The 22,591-nt window shown below is 40.9% G+C and overlaps 1 protein-coding gene across 2 annotated transcripts in view; it reads right to left on the reverse strand.

Annotated features, from left to right (window-relative positions):
- Window positions 1–20,871, reverse strand: part of LOC145986362 (uncharacterized) — a 203,989-nt gene extending 183,118 nt beyond the window's left edge. For both annotated transcript variants that reach the window (XM_083120257.1, XM_083120256.1), the window contains exon 1: window positions 20,720–20,871. In XM_083120257.1, coding sequence (XP_082976383.1) covers window positions 20,720–20,809 — 90 coding nt within the window. In that variant the 5' untranslated portion in view covers window positions 20,810–20,871. The remainder of the gene's footprint in view (window positions 1–20,719) is intronic.
- Between the last annotated feature and the right edge of the window lie 1,720 nt (window positions 20,872–22,591).

Consider the following 22,591-nt stretch of genomic DNA (forward strand, 5'->3'; position numbering starts at 1 on the left):
CGTCCCGATTAGCCTCTGTGCATATACTGAACCTTAATACAAAATCCAGTCAACTAATCACTGCAAAACGGTCCGAAAATCAGCACGCTTGGGCAATTTTATTACTCGTAGTCCTAGGCCTACATGCTAATTAATTATCATTTGTGAGCTTAGAAAATAATTTCTGCAGTACCGTCATAGTGGCCAAATTTGATTCCGTGCAGGAGAATCAATCTTTGAAGCACATGTAAAACTATTGATTCAATTCTGTTCAGTATTTATGCATAACTTAATCTGAAATTAAATTATAATCTTCAGCAATTATTTTCACTGATCAAAATGCCCAGCGAAAGAGTTGCAATTATATTAGTTACTTTTATGTCAATATATTTGCGTCCTAATGGAGCTGAAGTTGTAGTAAAAATGTGTTTGTTCCTAGAGAATGGCACCTAAGTGGACGGTATTTCTCGCACTGTCCTCATTTTTAGGTCTAAGTTCTGAATTCCTAGTCGTTGAATAAGAAAACGTAATATATTTAATCATGTCGGTAAGGATGGAAAGGATTGGATTGATCTTGCCAGATTGAAGGCTTGTGTTGCTGCAGCCATAAACCTTCGGGTTTAAGAAGGCTAGAGAGTTATTTAGTTAGTTGGCAGAGAAAACTCGATCACTAATACACTTTCTATTGAAGGGTTGTATTGTTCATTTGATGCCAACTTTATTAAGTTAGTGCCGCTTTTCTGAAGCACGAAAAGCTACAATCTATCGCTGCTCCCTATTGTTACGATTTGGCCAGTTTAGAGTTCTGGAACACTAGGAGGCAGAAAAGAACTCAAAATAAAGACCCTTCAGCAGCTATCGTACTTGCAATAGTTGAAATATTCAAAATTGCCTTTTACGAACTTTATAAGCTTTGCGTTATTGAAATGTTCATACCCCCTTTAACGGGGTGTAAGGGGTGGCCTTCCACGTAGTACACCCAAATGTCAACCTCACTTCCACGTTAGTACACCCTGGACTGAAGACTAACGAGGCTCTGGCGACTGGCCTCATGGCCAGTATAATTTTGTTTGTATTGTCCTGTTTCTTTGTCCTTATCGAGTGCCGTTTACAGCCTCAGCTTTTAACGCAAGTCAGAACATTTTAAGCTTTTAAGATTTTACTTATGCAACGTTAGAGTTGTTCTTTGTAACGATAAGGGGCTGGACCCCGTATAATGTGACGGATGCAAAATGGCCTAGGTGCTGACGCACCCACAATTTTAAAATCAAATCAAATCAAATACCCCCTTTAACGGATGCTTGTGGCAATGCAAGTGTTACGCCTGTAATCGAATTGGTAACGAGAGGTTGAGTGCTCTATCTATTTTGTCCTTTGGGCAAGAGATTGCAAAATCTTTGGATTTAAACAAGGTTGTAGCTGCTCATTAAAACAGACGTAGGCTATACTATTGTAGTTTCTTGCTGCGGTTAATTTTCTCATTTTAGCAATAAAGTAGCTACTCAAACTCCTTACATGGAAATAGTGTTAAGTGTATTTTTATACGTATATCCAGTGAGTTAATAATTGTAGTTTTTATGGCGTATTTTGTATTGTTCATATGAATATTAAGTCTGTGATATTATTCCATTCAATAATGGTTTAGGATAAGAAAGCAATATAATTATTGCATTTTATTTGACATAAAAGATTCGTGCCTGGAACAAAATGCAGTCATTTATCTTTGGATCTGACTGTAAAATGTGTCACTGGTAAAATTATACCGTAGTAAAGTATTAAGAAAATACCTTTTAGCTGGTATAAGTTAGCCCCCAAGAATTTGACTCCAAAATCTGTAGCCCGCCCCTCCCCCCACTTATTTCAGACTGGCGCCGCCACTGAGTACGAGGAAGATCGTTCACAATGCTTGACTGATTTGGTTTATTTTACTTTGCTTTTCTGCCACTTTTGGCTAATCGCGAAGATGAGGATGATGAAGGGACACTCACAAAGAATACCCATGATCAGGCCGAAATTCGAACCCGGGACCCCTGACGATATAGTGCACAGTGCTAAGCACTCTGCCACGGAGATCGACAGGCGGTTCCAAGAGGGTCAGAATAATTTTTGGGTTGACCTAACTAAAACGAATAAAGTGTTACCGCAATTGCCTGTAGCATGCGGAAGAACCCGTGTACAACCCTTCGAGCCCTTTAACTCCCACGCACCCCACTCGGCCGTAGTGGCGCTGCTCGTCGAAACGACCTTTCTCCAAAGCAGGGAAGGATCGGGGAACGGAAACACAGACTGCGTCCTATAACCTCCGTCTGCGCCATTCCGGTGCTGAATCCCGAAGGACCAACTTCCACGAAAACAACGCCTCCCCACGCACGTAAACCAACGCAAGCACACGCATCCGAAAAGGGCGTAGCGGCAATCAAAGTTGGAAGCCTCTTTTTTTCCCCTTAGAGACAAATGGCGGAGCCTTCGACAAGCGGGTGTTTAGGACCATGTCCGTGCGAAGGCGATTTTTCAAGAAGAAATGGACTTAGTTTGCGTTTTCGGTTATATAATTAAAAAAAAAAGAGACCCCACACATTCTCGATATCGACCAAGGTTCTGGCGACTGGCCCCATGACCAGTATAATTCTGTGTGTTGTCCTGTGTTTTTTGTGCTGAGTGCCTGACGGCCTCAGCTTTTAACCAGTCAGAATATTTTAATATTTTAGGACATTACAGTTGTTATTTTAGTTATGGTAAGGGGCTGGACCCCGTATAAAGTGACCGGTGCAAAATAGCCAAAGAGCTGACGCACCCAAAATTTTAAATTCAAATTCGCTATAGACCATTTTGGAGGCGATGTAATCAGCAACACTCTCCGGCCACCTTTACCAATCAGAGTTGCCCCCAGGCACACATTGACTTGAGGCTGAGTGAACTCCAGAGCAGCTTTATGCGGGGACAAGCCGACCTCATATCATCCACCCCGGCAATCGAACCCGGCTCTCCCGCGTGGCAGTCAGACGCCCTACAACTAGGAGAACCTTTAATCCTTGAAGTCCAGGCGGCTCGGTTTGACCGTTTGACTGTTAGAGCGCCCGCCTAGCGCACAGCCGTGTAGCATCGTCAGTTGGCAGTATAATAGCTACTATGCAACACAAGATTTTTTTGCGTAGATGAGTTCATTCGTTCGCTTGCTCCGGGACAGAGTATATGTGGACGGTTTCGCTTAATTTTTCGATTCCTTTCTTTTACCTGTGTCGACGGTTTCTCTTGATCTTACGATTCCATTGTTTATCTATGCGGATGGTTTCGTTTACTATTTCGATCCCGCTGTTTTACCTGTGTTGACATTTCCTTTGTTTGCCTGTGTGGACGGTTTCGCTTGATTCTTCAATTCCGCTGTTTTACTCGTGTTAAATTGTCTGTGTCAGTGGTACTTCAAGGGTATCAGTTGATTTAAAACAATGATAATTTCCATGGTACTTGTGAATTTCTCCGAAGTATTATACATCACTTGTGTGTATCAAGATACCGTGCGTTCATTTCGATCTGCAGCCGAGAGATCGGGAGAAGCGTGGCGGGCGGCGCTGACGGAGATGCCGACATTTGCGGCCTGTAATGCCCGCTTATTTTTATAGACATATGCAGACATTTATATAAATATTGCAAAACGATCACTAACCTGTGTTATAACACGCAAAAGTTTTTCTGTAATTCATCCAAGTTCTGCTCTTATATGCACAAATAAATACGCTTTAGAAACGATGTTAAGAGCCACAGATAATAAAACATTTTAATCATAGTTTTGACCAGTAACGTCCTGCTTAAGTTTATATCCTTGAAAGAGTTTTGTGCCGATGGGGATCGTTTGGAGGTTTTGAATGTGCAACACTGTATCAAGATTACGCTGTAGAAGAAACCGTTAAAAGTCAATAGTGTTCGTGAGCTTCCTTGCAATCCGAAATCTCCGAGCTCGAGTTTTTTGTTCCTTCGCGACTAGATGAAGACAGAGTTGTAAATATAGTGGCGAGCAATGTAAACCAAGAACGTGTTAATTTCGTACTGTGCGCAAGAGTGTTATTCTTGGTTACTTGCAGTTACTTGTTTGTGTTATTGTAGTGTGTATGTGTGACGTGTCAGTGAGACGATTGGAATGCCAGCCGCAAGATTCACGTTAGAACAAAGATTATTTTATGTATGACACGTACCTACGTGAAAACAAACTCGTGTCGAGACGTGTGTAGGTAATTTGTACAGAAATTCCCATGCGTTTCAACTCCACACAGAGATACGGTTAGACATCTTGTCCTTAAATTACGAGAAACTGTATCGTTAAATTTTAAAACACCTAAGCAAAAACGACGGATTCTAACCGAAGCAAAACTCGATGATATTGGTGCAGCGTTAGAACGTTCTCCAAACAAACCTCTACGCCGTGTTTCACAAGAGGTGGGCGTGTCAAAATCATCGGCACATACAGTCACTAAGCTACTAAAATTTAAACCATACTCTTATAACACAGGTTAGTGCTCGTTTTGCAATATTTATATAAATGTCTGCATATGTCCATAAAAATAAGCGGGCATTTCAGGCCGCAAATGTCGGCATCTCCGTCAGTGCCGCCCGCCACGCTTCTCCCGATCTCTCGGCTGCAGATCGAAATGGACGCACGGTATAAGGTAAATACGAAAGGCGTTTATAGATGACGTGAGTGTGCAGAATCCAACTTCACTGAGTCGTCCGTTATAATTTAATGGCGGGAAAATGGTTGGTTTACCTTATATGTTAGAAACTTTCGGCCCTGGGGCTTTTTATTGATTCTTTTTACAATATCAAGCCATTTTGTGACAATATAATGCATTTGGGATCAAGTTCTGTAGCTTAAGTGTAGAGGGAAGTACTAAAGTTGTGCCTTTCTTTGGAAGCGACGAATTTAATTTTATCTTCACAAATGTTATGATAAAGATAAGTTTACACATACGAATTAGGTTTAAATATCGCGAATAATATATCAAAAATATACCGAGCATACGTACAAACAGAATCATAAAAGAGGTTCATCATGAATGCGGAAGTTGAATTTCAAAGCCACTTTGCACTGTCATATTGTTGGATTATGATATTTCCGCAGTTTTGTTCCTTTTCATTTGGCTAGTGTTTGTTTTCTTATGCCTTCGATCTTTATAATCTGTGTAGCTCATGCATAATTGAGGTTTCTTGTGTTGGTCTAGATATTGTTTTCCACTTATATGAAGGTAGATGCAGATTATCTTTAAAACATCTCCAGCGCAAATCAAGTTAGCGAACCTACCAACAGCATGAGGCTTAGCGATAGGTGCTGGTATGATTTTGATTTGATTTTGAATTTAAAATTTTGGGAGCGTCAGCACTTAGGCTATTTTGCTCCCGTCACATTATACGGGGGCCAGCCCCTTATCATTACAAATAACAACTCTAGCGTTGCATAACTAAAAATGTTAAAATGTTCTGACTTCTGTTAAAAGCTGAGGCCGTAAACAGGCACTCAGCACACACAAGGACAACAAACAGGACAACACACATAAAATTATACTGGCCATAGTGCCAGTCGCCAGAGCCTAGGTGCTGGTATGAGATGGTGTCATTAGCTCACTTGCTGATTGGAGGTTGCGAGAGTTTTGACTCGCCTGCAAGCTGCAAATGCACAACAGCCACTAATGTAACGGAAATAATTTCACTCTACATGTGGGGGATACAAGGGAGGTATGTTAGGCAAAATTATATTTTTTACTTATAACTTTATATAAGTCACACTAAATTGCATTAACCCATTTCGTCACAAGCTTCTTATGTTAATTGTTTTCATATAATAATAAACAATAACATTCTACAACTGGCACAGAGTTTTGCACTTCTGAGACATTCACATTACCAACTCGATATATTATTCATGCAAAATTCCTAATTTGAATAATATTTTTGAAAAATTAATTGTTTTCCAAATGTTCCCAAGACCCGTTAGAATTTGAATTGAAAGGTATTTTCCTAGGAGTAAGTGGGACTAAATGGTTAATGCAATTGTCAGTAAAATTCTCAAGTGCAATAGGATCCTGGATATCTTGGTCGCCTTATTCTTGGACTAAATCCATTTTTTAATTTTTTTTTGGTCGTTCTATGATAAACTGCTTTGAACTAAGAACAATGTCTTTATAAAGTGTAAAAACAAACTTTTTTCTTTCTACTTTTTGCTCATTTCCATTTATTCTCGTTACCAGGTATTCCAGTCGGTCCCGTTGTGTCACTAATGCCTGACGTAGAAACAGGTAAGTTAAAACCTCTACAACTCTTGACGATTTAGAACAATAATTTTTGTGTCAGTGCAACATCATTATTGTTGTCTTCAATATTAAAATGTAAGGAAGAACATTATGAAAACTAACTAGAAGGTTTGTTTGAAATGACGAATCTTCCCTATGACGTAGTAATCAATAATATTGGATTGGATATCCAGTGGAGGCACATATAGTTATTCGAATTCCTCTTTAAACTGTGTATAAACTAAACTTCAAATAAATTATACATCGGAATAGTAGCAACGATTTGGTTAAAAAACTGGGCGGGGGGGGGGGGGGAAGGTGAGTTTACTTTATCTTGGTAGGCAAGGCTTAGCATAAAAATGGCATAAGGGCGGGCGGAACAGGCCTTTGTGGGCCAAGAGGTTTTTTCGTTTGGTGACGCATGGTCAGCGCATAGAGTCAACAACGAAGTTTTGAGAAGCTCTCAGCAAGAATCCAACCCGGGACCACTCGCACCAAAGGCGAGAGCGCTGGCAACTCTGGAGTTTGAGACTATACTAATAATTTGGTATATGCAGACAATCTCTGTGACCTTTGACAACTGCGCAAAAAAAGATAATAATAATAACGGTATTACGTCATCTCACCTGGAATGCTATGGTGCACGTAGGATGTGAAAGATCATAGCTTTGACGTTTGAAGGACCACGAAAGGTTGCAACATTCATGTCTAGTGTGGGGAAAGAGATAACTTGGAAGCATGAGCTTGCAACATTTGCGTGAATTTTTGCATTTAAAAATAAAATGACAGGGATACAAGTAGTGGTCGTTTCACAACCTTGATACCGAAGGGTCTGAGCTCGAGTCTCGGCCTGTTTACAGCGCAAAGTGTCCCTTAATCAAATTCATCATCTAATAATAAAGAGACGACCATGATGCTTGCCGGAGCTAAACGAAGAGACGCGGAATTACACGAGAGGGCATTTGGAGAAGCGGCCAACTGAAAATTTCCTTCCTAGAAACCTGCAGAAATCTTGCACGGAAATTCCTAGAATCTGTTCCGCGTTTTTCGCTGTTGTGGGCGTTACACTATTTGATTTCAATAGGAGCAGACAAAAGAAGTTCTGTTGGCATATTTCTCCGTGTCTCAGTGGGTGATAAGCTTTGTAGTTCTCTTCCGCTGCTTTTACCTACGCGAAATTATTTCTAGCACAACGTGATCTCTTGCCTTCGGAATACTGTTAACAGTACGCAGTCTCTTCCAGCGTGGAGTTGTACATTACTTTACAATTTGCCATTATCATAGATAACGAGCAGCATTATGCATAATGCATTGACAATTCCAGGCTATGACGTCATATGTTCTGATCGGCATTACAGCATGGGAGCGAAGAACGGGGGTTATTAAAACTGCAGTCAATAAGTTTTGAAGTTCAAGAAACGTTTGACGTTGAGTACCTTGCAACTTCAGTTGAAATGTAAAAGAACTTCTCATTATTTAGGCCTTGTACAGACCTAATCGTATTCCAAACACACAGTTATCAATTTTAGAAGCCACTGTATATTGGCGAAATGTATTCTGTTGTTAATGAACTTGTGGCAGCTGGAGATTTTGGCATTAAATTCTAACATCGAGATTGTGCTGACGTGGTTTACATTCAAAACTTGATGAGTAAATTTCGTTAGAACAATCAGACCAGAATCTCCCCACGACCAAGTCACTGATCGATCTGATATTTGTCAGTGTATTCCAACACTGTGTCAGTGCGCCAGCCAGCAACAGTGATCATAAATTGACGAATTGAGATAAGAATGGCAAAGTAGCAAAATGACAACGGAAGATGTGGCAAAGTGAAAATGACCAAGGAAACTGTCATACAGAATATGATGATCGCGTAATGAGTCTATTGCACACGTCAGTTTGCAAAATACTTCATCACCACAAACGTCTGACGTTGATCACACCGATGTTAAACTCGTAATGAAACTCGGGGACAACGCGTTTTGTAAATTCACGAGAACCAAAGCTGAATCTGCTTGGAAGGAATACAGGGAAATTAAATTACAACATCCATTATTCGACAAGAAAAGTATTACATTGAAAATCACACCAATAAAACGCCAAAACAACCAAAAATTCTTGCAAGCAGCTCAAATCTGAAGGCATTCGTGCAAATAAAAATGTTCTCCCCTGTATGTTTGTGAACGGGATGAATCATTAGCTAAATGTCATCTAAATATCGACCAACGTCTGGTATCACAAGAACATTTATAATTTAGTAATCAAACGTTTAAGAATACACTTCCTAAATTTTCTTTATAAAAACACAGATGACTGCACTATCAGAATATGTTTATATGAAATCAATTCTTTGCTTTTGGTTCAGATGAAATTTAAACTAAAATGTTCAAGTTACTCACTTTTCTATGCCTACGTATTATCGCATATGTTATTAACCTTTCGCTTGACATCGGATCTCGGCCTGGCCATGGGTACTCTTTGTGAGTATCCCTTCATCAATTTCATCATATCATCACTGATTCTCATCGTCGCGATTAGCAGAGTTGTAGAGAAGCGACGTAAAATAACCTGCTTCAATCACTCCCTAAAACAACTCTAGCTACTAATATAAACGACCTATCAGTGTTCTGCCCGTATGTTCAAAAATCCTTGAAAATATAATCTACAAACAAACAGCTCCGTTGCCCAAAACAATGTATTGCCTCCGTCACAGTCGTAATTTCGCTTTGCTGAAAGTCCTAAATGTCATCCTTCAGGCTATGGACAAGAAATTCCTCACCGCATTAATATTTTTGGACCTGTGTAAAGCATTTGATGCAGTACAACATCAAATATTGCTGAGTAAGGTGTTATTCGTATCTAAGAATCCGAAGTGTCTCCTAATACGAGTACTTTACATATTTCACCTGTTTTTCCACAAGCATTCTATGTCCTTTCGTGTTCACGATTTATTTTGGAGACCAACCCTCAGTTGCCAAATATCGCAGTTACATTCATATTCTGACAACACTCAACTAAATTATTCCTTCCAACAGAAATTGAGATTAACATTCATTACATAAGCAAAGACTTGTGTGCGATAAAAACAAGATGTGGTTCAAGTGGCCTTAAAATTAATGATAATACTGGAACTCGAGAAACTATCGGCTCCATTGAGGAGCTCACCGATACAATAATTAAAATTAATGATGTCATACGAAGAGCTCATGTAGTTCAGAGTTTTGGATTAGTTTTTGATTCTCACTTGTCATGGAATCAGTACATAGCCGACAAGTTAACTCAGGTACGGGTGAATCAAAAAGTAAGTTACACCCCCTGTAAAAAGCAAACAAATCACATTGAAAAGAAAATAATTATTGTACAAAAATGCATGAACATTTAACTTTCTTCGACATAGTCACCAAAGTATTCCAAGCACTTTTTGAATCGTGTGACCAGTTTTTTTATTTCTTGTGTGTAAAAATTCCGTTCAATTTCAATTGAATTGACTTTTGTGCTCATCGGTTAACAATCGCGGCACCCAGTGAGAGCACAGTTTACGATACACCCAACTGGTGATGAATCATCATAGACACACTATCGTAGGATATGTTCAGTTCACTTGCAATCTCTCTTAATTTTCACGTGGCGGGTGGCAAGGATGATTGTATTCACACGATCCGTTTTGTCGATAGTGTTCACAGTTGCAGGCTGCCCAACACACTGTTCGTCTTTCACGTTCGTTCTTTCCTCTTCGAACATCTGACATCTTTTCCTGATCATGGAGTGTGACATTGCATTCACACCATACACCTCGACAATTTGGCGATAGATTTCACTCCGATTATGCCTTTGTACCCACAAAAATCAGACGACGGAGCGCACCTAAATGTTGGACGCCACCTCAATACGACGCGCCATACTCACACTGTGACAACTCGCATACTAAACCAGCTGAAGCACGGCTGCTTCTGGTGTGAGAAGAAAACATTACAGACAGTGTTGCCACCAAGTGTGATTATTTTATCTCTCTTAGTACAGGAACACGGGTCGGGTGTAACTTACTTTTTGATTCACCCTAGTATATGTGTGTAAATATAATAAACTATTATCATCAGAAATATTTCTTGAACAACAATAAATATTGAAAAACTGCTTTCGCAGATATAAAGGTATGAGAGGGGCTCATGAAATCGGTGGACACAATACTTTCAACTACGTAAGGAAGTACGATTTTCAACAGCAACTTTGTTTTTTTTTAATGGAAATCCCATTTATTTTCAGCTCATTTGAAAGTACGGAAAAATTAATTAAGAATGGCGTTTGTTACATCGTGATACGTCAATTTGTTCTCAAGTAATTGTAACGTGGTGAAGCTGACGCTTGAAACAAACATTCTCACAAGTTGAGTCGTGTGTCGTAACATACATATCCCCTTTTGACGCCATTCGTGTTTCATATCAAACATGTTACTCTTCTGCATACTGTGCGTTGTGTTTAGCAAAGTTGTTACATTCTAACAACTGCGGGTTACAATAAAATGTGTAGTTTCTACATAAGTAAGGTTTGACAAACTATCTAAAAGGTTCCGATACATCTTTCTGAGTTAACAAATATTTGTTAATTAAAAAGTTTAAATTTTAAACATTCCGCCATCGGTTACATACATAAATGTTAGTACAGTAGCATCTTTCTAATTTTTAATTGGCGTTCATTGATTTACGTCATAATTTTTAGTACATCGGAACAATAAACTCTTCTCGTTTGGTCATGACAAATATTTAAGTTTTCAACTTTTAAACTTTGCACCTTATACCTTTTTCATTCTTTCAAATTGATTTACCAAATTTATAAAATAAAGCAAGGGCATAACAAAGTATACTGATTAACCAGACGTTTGTGATAGTGTACTTACGTCAGAACTGTTGCTGAGAAAATAGTATTTTCAAACTCTGAAAAGGCAGAGATGATACTTATCTATGGTGAGTGTAGGAAAAATGCAGCACAAGCATGCAGGCTGTATACATGATGGCATTTGCGCTCGGCTCTGCCGACAGGCATAGTGGGGATGTGCATTCACGCTCAACTTCACGTTACAATTACTCGAGAACTACTTGACGTATTACAATACAACAAACGCCATTCTTAATGAATTTTTCCGTACTTTTAATGAGCTAAAAATAAAATGGGGCTTCTATTTAAAAACAAACTAAGTTTGTGTTGAAAAGCGTACTTCCTTACGTAGTTGAACGTATTGTGTCAATTAATTTCATGAGCCCCTCTCATACCTATATATCTGAGAAAGCAGTTTTTCAATATTTATTGTTGTTCACGAAATATTTCCGGTGCTAATTTTAGGCGACTCACCCTGTATATATCCATTTTTAGACTATTGTAACGTAGTAACTCTGGTAGAATAAATAAATCTTTAGAAGGAAAGATTTTTAAAAAAATTCAAAATCCTTACATGCGCTTCATATTTTGCATCCCAATATGCGAACGTAATTTACCTCACACATATGTAATAAGAATATCACGAATATCAATCATATGCAGCTACTGCATACGCATTGCCTTAGGCCTATGTATCAATCTAGCAAGCCGTCGCATCTGGCAAACATGTTGATCCCTCTCACGAATATACACAATCAAAGTACTAGATGCAATTTCAAATTCAATCTCTCACTGCAACAACAGGCTTATGAAATCTCGTTTTCATTTGTAAGGATAAAAACGTGGATTGCCTAACAGCACATCAGAAGCGTCTACAATAGATTACTTTCAAAAGGAGGCAAATCATTTCCTTGTATAAAAAGAAGTGTTCAATCATTGTGATATTGCCTGCATGCTTATGTTATGACTTTTGTTTTTACGTATTTGTCTTTTTCACCATTTTTATTTTAATGGTTTTTATTTGCATAGTATGTGTAGCAATTATTTAATCAATAGTAGTAGCTGTAGCTAGATCATAAATCTTATACTAGCCTATAATGTGTTGATATTGTAACCGAAGGTCAGTAACGAAAGTTTCAATATATTCCATGACGCATGTTAGGTGGCAGAACAGCCTGTCAGAAACTCGCAAACAAAGAGTTTGAATATGAACCCCGGAGCGGCTCCCATGTACGGACATGGTTGGAAAAATTCTCACCTAAAATCACTCCAAATTCCCCGGGAATCACGTGCCAGTCAGATCCCATACCCACTGGTCCACCGCGTTTCTCACTATCCGTAATAGCACAGATAAACGTATCTATACTCTATCCCAGGAAGCTGCGGAGCAAGGCCGCGCATAAAGGCAGAGTAGGGGAGAAAGCGAGTGGACGGAGCGAAGCAGTACACGCTGCTGGAAAGGCTGGTAACTGCAGTCGCTCTTCCCCCTCCACGCAATCCCGTTCCCTCGTACGCGTTTATTAGTCGAGTCCTCTGGAGTCACTATTATCGCCAAGACTTGCTTTCGTTCACCCACTCCAGAGATTTCCGGGACAGAGTATAGAGGTGAAAGCAAAAGTGCAGGTGGCGGCTCCCAGCGGACACTGGCAAAACTTCTTGCGGACAATAATTTATAGCGAAGAAGGTTTGCTGCCTGCGTTCAATATCTGCTTGTAACATGTTTATCTGTTGTAATACTTAAACTTTGTAGATTCTGAAACGTAAGCAGTTGGGGCACATGGAAAGCGCGGAATAAGAAGTGATTTCGAAATGATTTTCAGATAGTTCACACTGGTGTGACAAACTACACGCGACACATCAGACGAGAACGAACCAGTAAATAGCAAACCTGGCATGACATACTGCACAACTCTACATTCGATTGGTCGGTACATAAGTGACACGCGACACGTGTCACTTCTGTGTTCAGCCTCCCTAAAATGCACGCAGGAAAGAAATCTGTTTTATTATTAAATTCTACTCAATAACTCATTACAAACTGCTTTCATGGATGCAGAAAAATGATATCGCTGTAGTTCACGTCAACATTTAACAATATCAACTTGTAAAATGACACGCAAAAAAAGAAAAAAAAAGAAAGAAAGAAAGCGCGAATCCTCGGAATGCCACGCCATGTTGTGGTTTGCCCATAATGAGACTTCTTGCAGGAGCGAGGGTCATTGGAACCGACACGTGTATCAGAGCCAGTTAGACGACATCTGCGTAGAATTGAACCGAAAGCAGTTTTTACTTCGTACTGACCTGTTGCGTTGAGTTCATAGCAATCAATACGCAATGACATTCGGATTTAGAACGTACCTTATAACACGTTTGGTTTGAGTTGCTGTTTTAAGTCCACTTTATGCACAGTAAGGCTAATCGGGACTGGACCTACAGTTTAAAGTGGGATCCGAACCACTTGTGCCTCCACCGGGTATCGAACCCGGGACCCCTTGATTACAAGGCAAAGACGCTACCACTGCGCCATGGGGGAGGCCCCTTATAACACGTAACCAAGATATACATATCTGAGGTTCATTTCGTATGTTAATTTGTGTGCCAGAAGAAGAGAAGGAGAAAAGTTGGTGGTGGTGGGATTACGCCAACAGTTCATAAGTATAAGGTATACCGAGTGGCCACAATTAAAGTTGCCCTCTGGAGCCCGTTCGAAGCAACGGTGACATTTGGTATAGAGGGTATGGAAACCATGGGGAAGCTAATGTTGATGAAACTTAGTTCAAATTTTCAACACCAGGTGGAAATGTGGCGCTGAATCAGCAACAACGAGAAATCGGACATACAAATATTTTATCTTATGTCAGAGCAGTGTTCAATGTGTGCGTCCTCAACGTGAATGACCCTTTTGTAGCGTAAGACTGTGTGATCAATGGTTACACAAAGCCTTTTCCGGGATGGTTACTGGCACTGGATTTCAGCGCTACATTTCCACCTGGTGGTGAGAAGTTGAACTATTTTTTTCCCCAGTCAGCATTCGCTTTCTCTTAGTCTCCATAGCCTCTATACCAAGTTTCACCGTTTCGGACGCTTTCAACCGCCTCCAGAGGGCTCTCAGCAGGGAACTTTAATTTTCATCACATGTTACCTCTTCATCTTGGCACTGTATGATCTGATCTCTGAGGCACTATATAATATCACACGACGTAACAAATGGGGGAAGAGGTACCCTTATACCCTGTCCCAGCCTATGGGAGCAATCGAACGAAAACAAGTCTCTGCGCAAGTAGTGACGCAAGAAGGCTTCAACAACGAACACGTTAGGGAACGGGACTGCGTGGAGGGGGAGCGACTGCAGTTACCAGCCTTCGGAGCACGAGTATTGTTTCGCTCTGCCCACTCGATCCCCCCTTCTCTGCCGCTATGTGCGGGCTTGCTCCAGAGATAACCGAGACAGAGTTTAACTTTATATAGCAACCAGTGCCTTATCCTTCGTCACCTCTATTTTCCCTTGAAACGTCCTACGCAAGTAGGTGCATTCCTGGAGACGGAGGCGACCAGATGTCGATGAAGCAAGATTGATTGATTGATTGATTTGGTATTTTAAATCCACTTTTATGCACAGTATGGTTAACCGGGACTGGACCTATAGTTTAAAGTGGGATCCAAACCACTATGTGCCTTCACCGGGTATCGAACCTGGGATCCCTTGATTACAAGGCGACGACGCTACCACTGCGCCATCGGGGAGGCCCTACCAGGAAGCAAGAGTCTTTCACCTGTATTTATAACAATGTACAGCCAACCTCTGTGGTGGAGTGGTTATCACATGCGCTACGATGCCAGGGCTCTCGGGTTCGAATCCCGGCCTGGGAATGGGTGTTCTTTGTGGATATTCCTTCATCCATTCCGTATAATCACTCATCCTCATCGTCGCCATTAGCCAAAAGTGGAAGAAAAGCGAAGCTAAATTACACAAAAATAGAATGAAAGTACCCCTTCAGAAGATTTCCATTGCAAACTGCCGCAAAACGAGAATTTCGACCCAGCTCTACAAGTATCGCATTGCGGAATCGGTGATTTTAAATTTCAATGCCCCAATTCTGATCGTTAATACTCTACGATCTCGACAACAAATTTACAAATGTGGAACTTTAGGGAAAATGTCACAATTGCGAGTGAATTTTTCTTAAAATTCCACATTTGTGAATTCGTTTTCAACTGCGGGAAGGAAGTTTCATCATTTCCTCTCCCAAGTTATATTTTTGAAATCGATAACCCTTGAGAACCCAAAGAGATACTCAGCTGTTACATGTGTTAAATTTAATTACAAATACATTCAGGCTGTTAATAATTGTTTATTTTACTCGGAAATTAATTAGTAACGCGGGGCATTGTAATTTGTTTCGCAGAACTCGGGATTTGCAAAAGTTGGTGTGCGGATATTATTACAGTGACGCAATCCAAGTTTAGTAACTATTGATTGCTATGAAGTATGCCTACTTGGGTTCTCTCACACATAAGGATTGTTGATATTTTTAAAAATAAATTAGCGTGTTATGAACTCTTCAACGTAGTGGTAAGCGTAACGAGAAATGAAACCAAGAGCCCAAAGTAAATTCTTTCATTGACTTGCTTTAGTTTACTTCGCTTCTTGCGCCACTTTTGGCTAATTTGTGAAGATGTGGATGAGTGATGACATGATGAAATTGATGAACGGACACTCGCAAACATCCATGCCCAGCCCGGGATTCGAACTCGGGACCTCTGGCGTCGTAGCGCAGTGTGCTAACCACTCCGCCACGGGAGCTGGCCCCAATATAGAGACTACGGCTGCAAATCATGGTAGAAGCTATGGAATTCACCAGAAATTTCGACATTCTTCTTAAGATCTAAATTTGTACATTCCTTGTAAAGGAAGCCTTATCCACTCTGCAAATATATATTTCTTAAATCGATAATTGTATTAACAGCATTTCTAACTTTTCCTATGCAAATATGAACAACATTGAACTGCGAAAACAAGTACTCTTCAAAACAAAATCATCAAACACCTCATGTTGCTGTTATTACTAGAATAGAACAATTTGAATTGTCATCTGTTGGTTTGTAAAATGTTAGTAGCACCAAAAATGTAATCCCATCACCTCTAAATTTTATTAATTCCAATCAATGCCAGAAATGTTAAGAAGCAATGTAAATAACCAACAATATTCAAACTATGTTTCCACATTGTATGTTCTACAATTATGTTTTCTATTAGTTCTGCACAGAACAAGGTTTAAAGTTATTTAAGTTGAGCTTTTTTTTAATTCTTAGCCCGATCATTTGTTATTCATTTCCACAGGCATACGTTTATTATTGAAACTGAGTGTATTACATAGGCATGAAATACATTGAATTTGTTATCTTATGAACTTATAAAAACTAGCACATAGGAGAAAATATTGTCAATGTTACTTTATATGTGAATGCATAATTGAAACTAATAGATTCAATATTAGTCATATATATTGTGAACAAAATTTGGTCATTATTACTATCAGTCAGTCAACTGCCTCTCAGAAAGAAATAGAGTGGGGGAGGAAAGAAGGAGAGAGAGAGAGAGAGACAGACAGACAGAAATATTAGTGTGGGCCGCTTTGTCTAGTAATCGATAACTAATATTCCTTATATTAAATCACATTTTTACTCATTGATAGACTGTACTTAATGCAAAGAGTAACATGAGTAAAAAATAATAAGTTTGTTAACATTACTACACACCAATAACGAAATATCTTGACCAGGTCAACAACAATGAATATGTTCATTAATTTTCCGTTCCACATTAGATTGCCTCAGAATGCGTTTTTAATCATATTGTAATCGATGTACCCTTAAATTATCAAAAAGTAAAAGTTGTTGCTTGTGTAAAAATAAAGAAATATAAGAAGCTGTCTAGCGTCAAAATTATTTATTTTTTGAGAAAAAATTTCGCATCTTCACGAGCCTAAATTTTGAAGTAATAAGAATTAATTTCATTACGTGACTCGGACATTCGTTTTTCTTGAGTGTCTCACCTTCCGTGCGGCAAGAAAAGGTTCGTGTTTCGATTCAGGAAAACTAAGCATTCTGACAGGCTTTGGCGTTCGAGAGGTTTTTGAGTCACGTAAGTTATATTATTACTATTTCATTCAGTTACGTTAAATGTATCCCTAGATTTATGGAAAAATGACTCTAAATTACACAAACCTATGCATGTACAAAATTAGTTCCTTAAGTTAATGATTTTTGAAGATAATCTCGCGGGGAAAAGGATCGGATGAGATGAGATACATGTTGGGTTACTTGGTGTTCCTGCGTAGGTGGATGTGTAACTTTAATAGCTTCGCTGCTGGCGGCTTCGGGTTCGATCGCTGCCTAAAACACTCGAAGGGATGTTAGGAGATTGAGTTCAGTTTGTTTCGAATTAAATGAATAACTTAAATGGATTTAGGATGTATAGAGGAACCACAAGGGAAGGAACCTTCGGCCAAAATTCTCCGCGCACCTTCCCCTCCATCGATTGAACTTGGGCCATAAAGAAGCATGCTCCACTTTATCCCTCCCCTCCAAGCGGGAGTACGATGTACAGGACACGCAGTTCTGCGCAGGTTCTTTTGCGTGTGGTTCCACTGTAGCACGCATACAAATTATACAGAATTGAAAATTACCTTGTGGTAAGCAGTGCGTACGTAAACCAAAGTTCGCATGAAAATCCAAATGTATTTTTATTTATTTGCATTGTAAGATTGCTTTACTGAACACCGCGGTGGACCAGTAGGTCGACCTCCGTGGCGGAGTGGTTATCACAACGCGCTACGGAGGCAGAGTTCCCGGGTTCGAAACCTGGGATGTTTGTGTTCGTCTGCCCTCAATGCAAAAGTAGAGTATAAGTCGAATTGGTATGAGAAAGAGGACAGGAAAAAATGCATAGTAGTTCGATTACCGGGGTGGCTGATTCCAGGTGGAAATGTTTCCTGCCTGGAGCGGCTCCGAGGTTCATCCATTAATAATGATTACATAGCGCACTCCTGTGGATTAAAGGCGGCCGAATCGTTGGGGCTCTACCAAAACATCAGCCATATCACGGCATGTTTCATGGCATGGTGGTAACGTCGTCGCTTTGTAATCAAGGGCTCCTGGGTTTCATACCCGGTGGAGGCACGGGGCCTCCCCCTTGGCGCAGTGGTAGCGTCATTGCCTTGTAATCAAAGGGTCCCGGGTTCGATACCCGGTGGAGGCACAACTGGTTCGGAACCCACTTTAAACTGTAGGTCCAGTCCCGATTAGTCTTACTGCGCATAAAGTGGACTTACAACACCAAATCAAACCAAACCGGTGGAGGCACGTAGTAGTTCGGATCCACTTTCAACTGTAGATACAGTTTGGACCAGTCTATCTGAGTATAAACTGGCCTTAAAGACTCAAACTCAAGAACAGGGGCTATCGTAACCTTTTTAAAAGATCGCTTTACTACTGCTCGGATAAGGATGAATGATGATTTGATGAAATGCCGATAGGAGTCAGAACAACCATAAAGATGAGTGGAGTTCTCTTAAGGCTCGGCTGGATATTTGTCCGATGCCAATGCAGCTGCTTTTGAATTTTCATCTTCCATCGAAAAACCGCTATGATATTCCAAAATCTGGAAAAAATATTGCTTAGAATTCCTTCTAGAGCATTCATGTAGCTTGCCTTCGCTGTTGTCTAGATATTATAAATAGTTTAAGAGACTAACATAGCCAAGAGACTATTGAGAATATCTACGCGAAAGCAAAGCACATGACGATTCACGCTCTAGAAGTAATTCCAACCAGATGCAATGTTTCAGATTTTGGAATACCACAGCGGTTTTTCGATGGGAGAGGAAAATTCAAAAGCAGCTGTCCTGGCGCCGGACAAAGTTCCAGACGAGGCTTAACCATGGAGGCTCGTGAACTTGCAGAAAGTTAACAAGAATGAAGGAACCTGCATTTTCTTGCCCACGATTGGCTCGATTTGAGAGGTTAGATTTCAGATTGAAGTGAATCGCTCTGTTTTTCCTTTATTTTAATCTCTTCGATGATGAAATAGATGGTGATGCTAACACAAGTCTTAGAGGGAATTGAACTTATTGAAATAACGCAGCTCAATTTTCCATGTGACATAGATTTTCCTTTCAGGGAATCCTGGGATTGTAGGAATAAGTGTTTTGAGGTGAAGATATCCTTGCGCATTGTAAGGATGTGGAGTGAGGGGTCCACACATTCACAATGTAGGTGATTTTGTGGATGTGATGTGGTCAGCACCACACTTCTTCCGCCTTTAATCTCCAGGTTGTGCCTATGTGTCCACAGGCTGGGTGAATCTCAGAGCCGCTACGTTTGAAAAACGTCCATCTGAAATCGTCGATCTCGGATATCGAACCTGAGTCTCCCGTATGGCAGTCAAATGCTTTACCGACTGCGCTACCGCGGTTCCAATTGTTTAAACTAAGCTGAAGCCCTTGTCGCAATAGCCTTCTAATGACAAAGGGCTACTAGACGGGTTTTCGGGCCTTCCTCGATGGCGTAGTGGTAACGTCGTCGCCTTATAGTCAATGGGTCACGGGTACGATACCCGGTGGAGGCCCGGTGGTTAGGATTCCACTTTATACTGTCGGTCCAGTCCCGATTAGCCTCCGTGCATAAAGTGGACTTAATACAATTTAAAGCGGATTTTCAGTGGGTGATGCGTGATCAGCGCATCGACTCCCATCGCCACTGTTTTCTGGCTTTCGTGACCGGAGCCCGCTACTTCTTATTTTCAAGTATCTTCCCAATTGCACTCAAGATGCTGGTTCAATATCGAATTTTTGAAGCTCCCATCGGGAATCGGACCTGGAACCGCTTTCACCAAAGGCGAGAGCGCTAACCATTTGGCTGCGCAGTTACGGTGAAATTTCAAAACAACTATTGCCCACAACAAACAATTCTTTGACGGTGCTATCTTTATCGAAGGCCACGGACATTCCTTCCCCATCCTTTGACGCTTTTCATCCCAAAGTTAGAAGCATGTAGGTTAATTGATTGATTAGGTTAATTTAACTTCGCTGTTCTGTCACTTTTAGCTAATTGCGAAGATGAAGGCCGGCCTCCGCGGCGCAGTGGTTAGCATATGTCGCTACGACGACAGGGGTCCCGGACTTGGAATCCCGTCCTGGGAGTTTGTGGATGTCCCTTCATGAATTTCATCATATAACCATTCATCCTCATCGTCGCGGTTAGCTAAAAGTGGCAGAAAAGCAAAGTGGAATGAACCAAATCAATCAGTCAATCGCAAAGATGAAGAAGTGAGATTGAAATTGATGAAGGAACACTCACAAAGAACACCCATGCCTAAACCGAGATTCGAACTCTGGAATCCCGGGCCGTAGCGCGCTGTGCTAACCACTCGCCATAAAGTCGGCACATGTGAGGTAAAGCAACACGGTAAGCGATAGCTACAAGTGGCTACTTTCTGCGTATTCTACAACATAGCTCATTTCCTCGCCTTGTCTAGAAGTGTTCAAAAACTAGAGAAAAAAGTTTTGAAAAAGAATGTTGGGTACTCACCCCTGTAGGTTTTGCAAAACTCGTTGTGGCAAGCAGAGCAACTGCGATGACGCAGAACCAAGCGACCAAACCGGAGATGTCCTTGCACATGATGCGGCGGCTTTTGAAGTCTTCCTTGGACGTTGGACAGGAAATTCACCAACAACCACCTGTTCCTGGGAACGAGATTGCCTCGCGCGATCTCTTTATAGATTCCCGCGAGCTTGGGGCGGGCGTGGCTTGGCGAATGGCAGTCGAGCCCTGCGCAAACTCAGACCAATGAATGAAAAGTTTGTAGTTTGATAAACGTGGACAGCAGGACGAGGTAGGTGCTTTCTGCGAATAGACGCACAAAAGGGGGAAAAAAGCAAGTTTCCTCCCAACCTCACCCCTCTTTCCTGGATGCATTAACTTGTTAAGTTCCGTGAACTCGTGACACACTAAGTGTTGATTAGATACTCAGTTTCCTTATTGTCCCCTCTAGGAGCGGAAAAACTTTACAACGTACTAATATTTACTTATCTTATTTAAGAGCCGTGGTGGTCTAATCGGCAGCACGTCTGACTGCTCGGTGTGGACCCGGGCTCGTTTCCCGGGGTGGCTGATCGAAGGTTGGGATTTTTCTGGCCTTGTCGCGGTTCTGGGCTCACCCAGCCTCAAATCAATGAGTACGTGAGGGCAAACCTGAGGGGTAAAGACGGCCTGAGCGAGGTGCTGATCACATCACCTGCAAAATGACCGATATCGAGAATGTGTGCGACCCTACTCTCACATCTCCTAAATGTGCTTTCATGGCACGGTGCTACATGCACTGGGAGCTTTACCTCTTGTCTTTACCAACATTTACTTCGGGGCAAGAAATAATATTTTTAAGTTTCTGTTAGGATTGTACAGTGTACAGTCGAGAGCACAAACAAGTTGAAGATAAGATTGAAAGCAACAAGTAAAACTCGACTTTCAAGATCCAAAGTTTACATATCAAAATAGTGCAGTAAGGGATTCTTGTTTCGAATATAATGGGTGTACAGGCACCCGCTGGCAATATTGAGTAGAACTGAGTAAGACGTACAATCACCGTCAATAAAAATGAGACAGGTAGATCCTGAAATACACGCTTTCCTGCTAGGGGTTATGTGTGTTGCCTAAATGTACGGCGGTGGTAGAAGTTGCAATTCCAAACTTGCTATTAGAATACACTTATCGCCGTACAGGTATGCAACAGACATAACCCCTAGCAGGAAAGTGTGTATTTCAGGATCTACCTGTCCCATTTTTATTGACGGTGACTGTACAAGAGATTCTGCAAAGGTCTTTCTTGTACATCGTTATTATTCTCGAATATGTTGTGTGCCTTTTTGGATTTCCCATGCTGAAAGTAATCTCTTTTGTCGGCTGGGGGGTGTGAAGGGAAGAGGTGTGGCTGGGTTGTCTTGAATGTTACTATTGTTAACTTGTTAAAACGTAGACTACTTTTTCAAAAGTGAAGTGTAGTGTAGTTTTGTAATTTTAAGTGAACGAAAAGCCGTCTTTGAAGAAAGTATACCAAAATTTGTTTTCTTTCCACTTTATATGTAAAGGTAAAGGTAAAGTGCTCCCCTGTGCATAGCACCACGCCATGAAGGCGTATAGGGGGTGTGGGGGTAACGCCCCACACTTTCTTGATCCGGTCGTGAGTGGGGGTGATGTGATCAGCATCACGCCCCTGACCGCCTTTACCCCCCAGGGTTTCCCCCAGGTACCCATGTTATTCGACGCTGGGTGGGCGCCGAATAACTTTATATGTAGATAGAATAATCTGGAGTTGACGTATAAAGTTCAGTCCGAACCACTGTACGATCTGTCTCCACGGGGATCAAACCAGGGAATCCTGATTTTTATTTGTTTTTCATTATT

This window comes from Lepisma saccharinum, chromosome 4 (assembly GCF_977018435.1).
Source record: "Lepisma saccharinum chromosome 4, izLepSacc3.1, whole genome shotgun sequence".
NCBI classification, from domain to species: Eukaryota; Metazoa; Arthropoda; class Insecta; order Zygentoma; family Lepismatidae; genus Lepisma; species Lepisma saccharinum.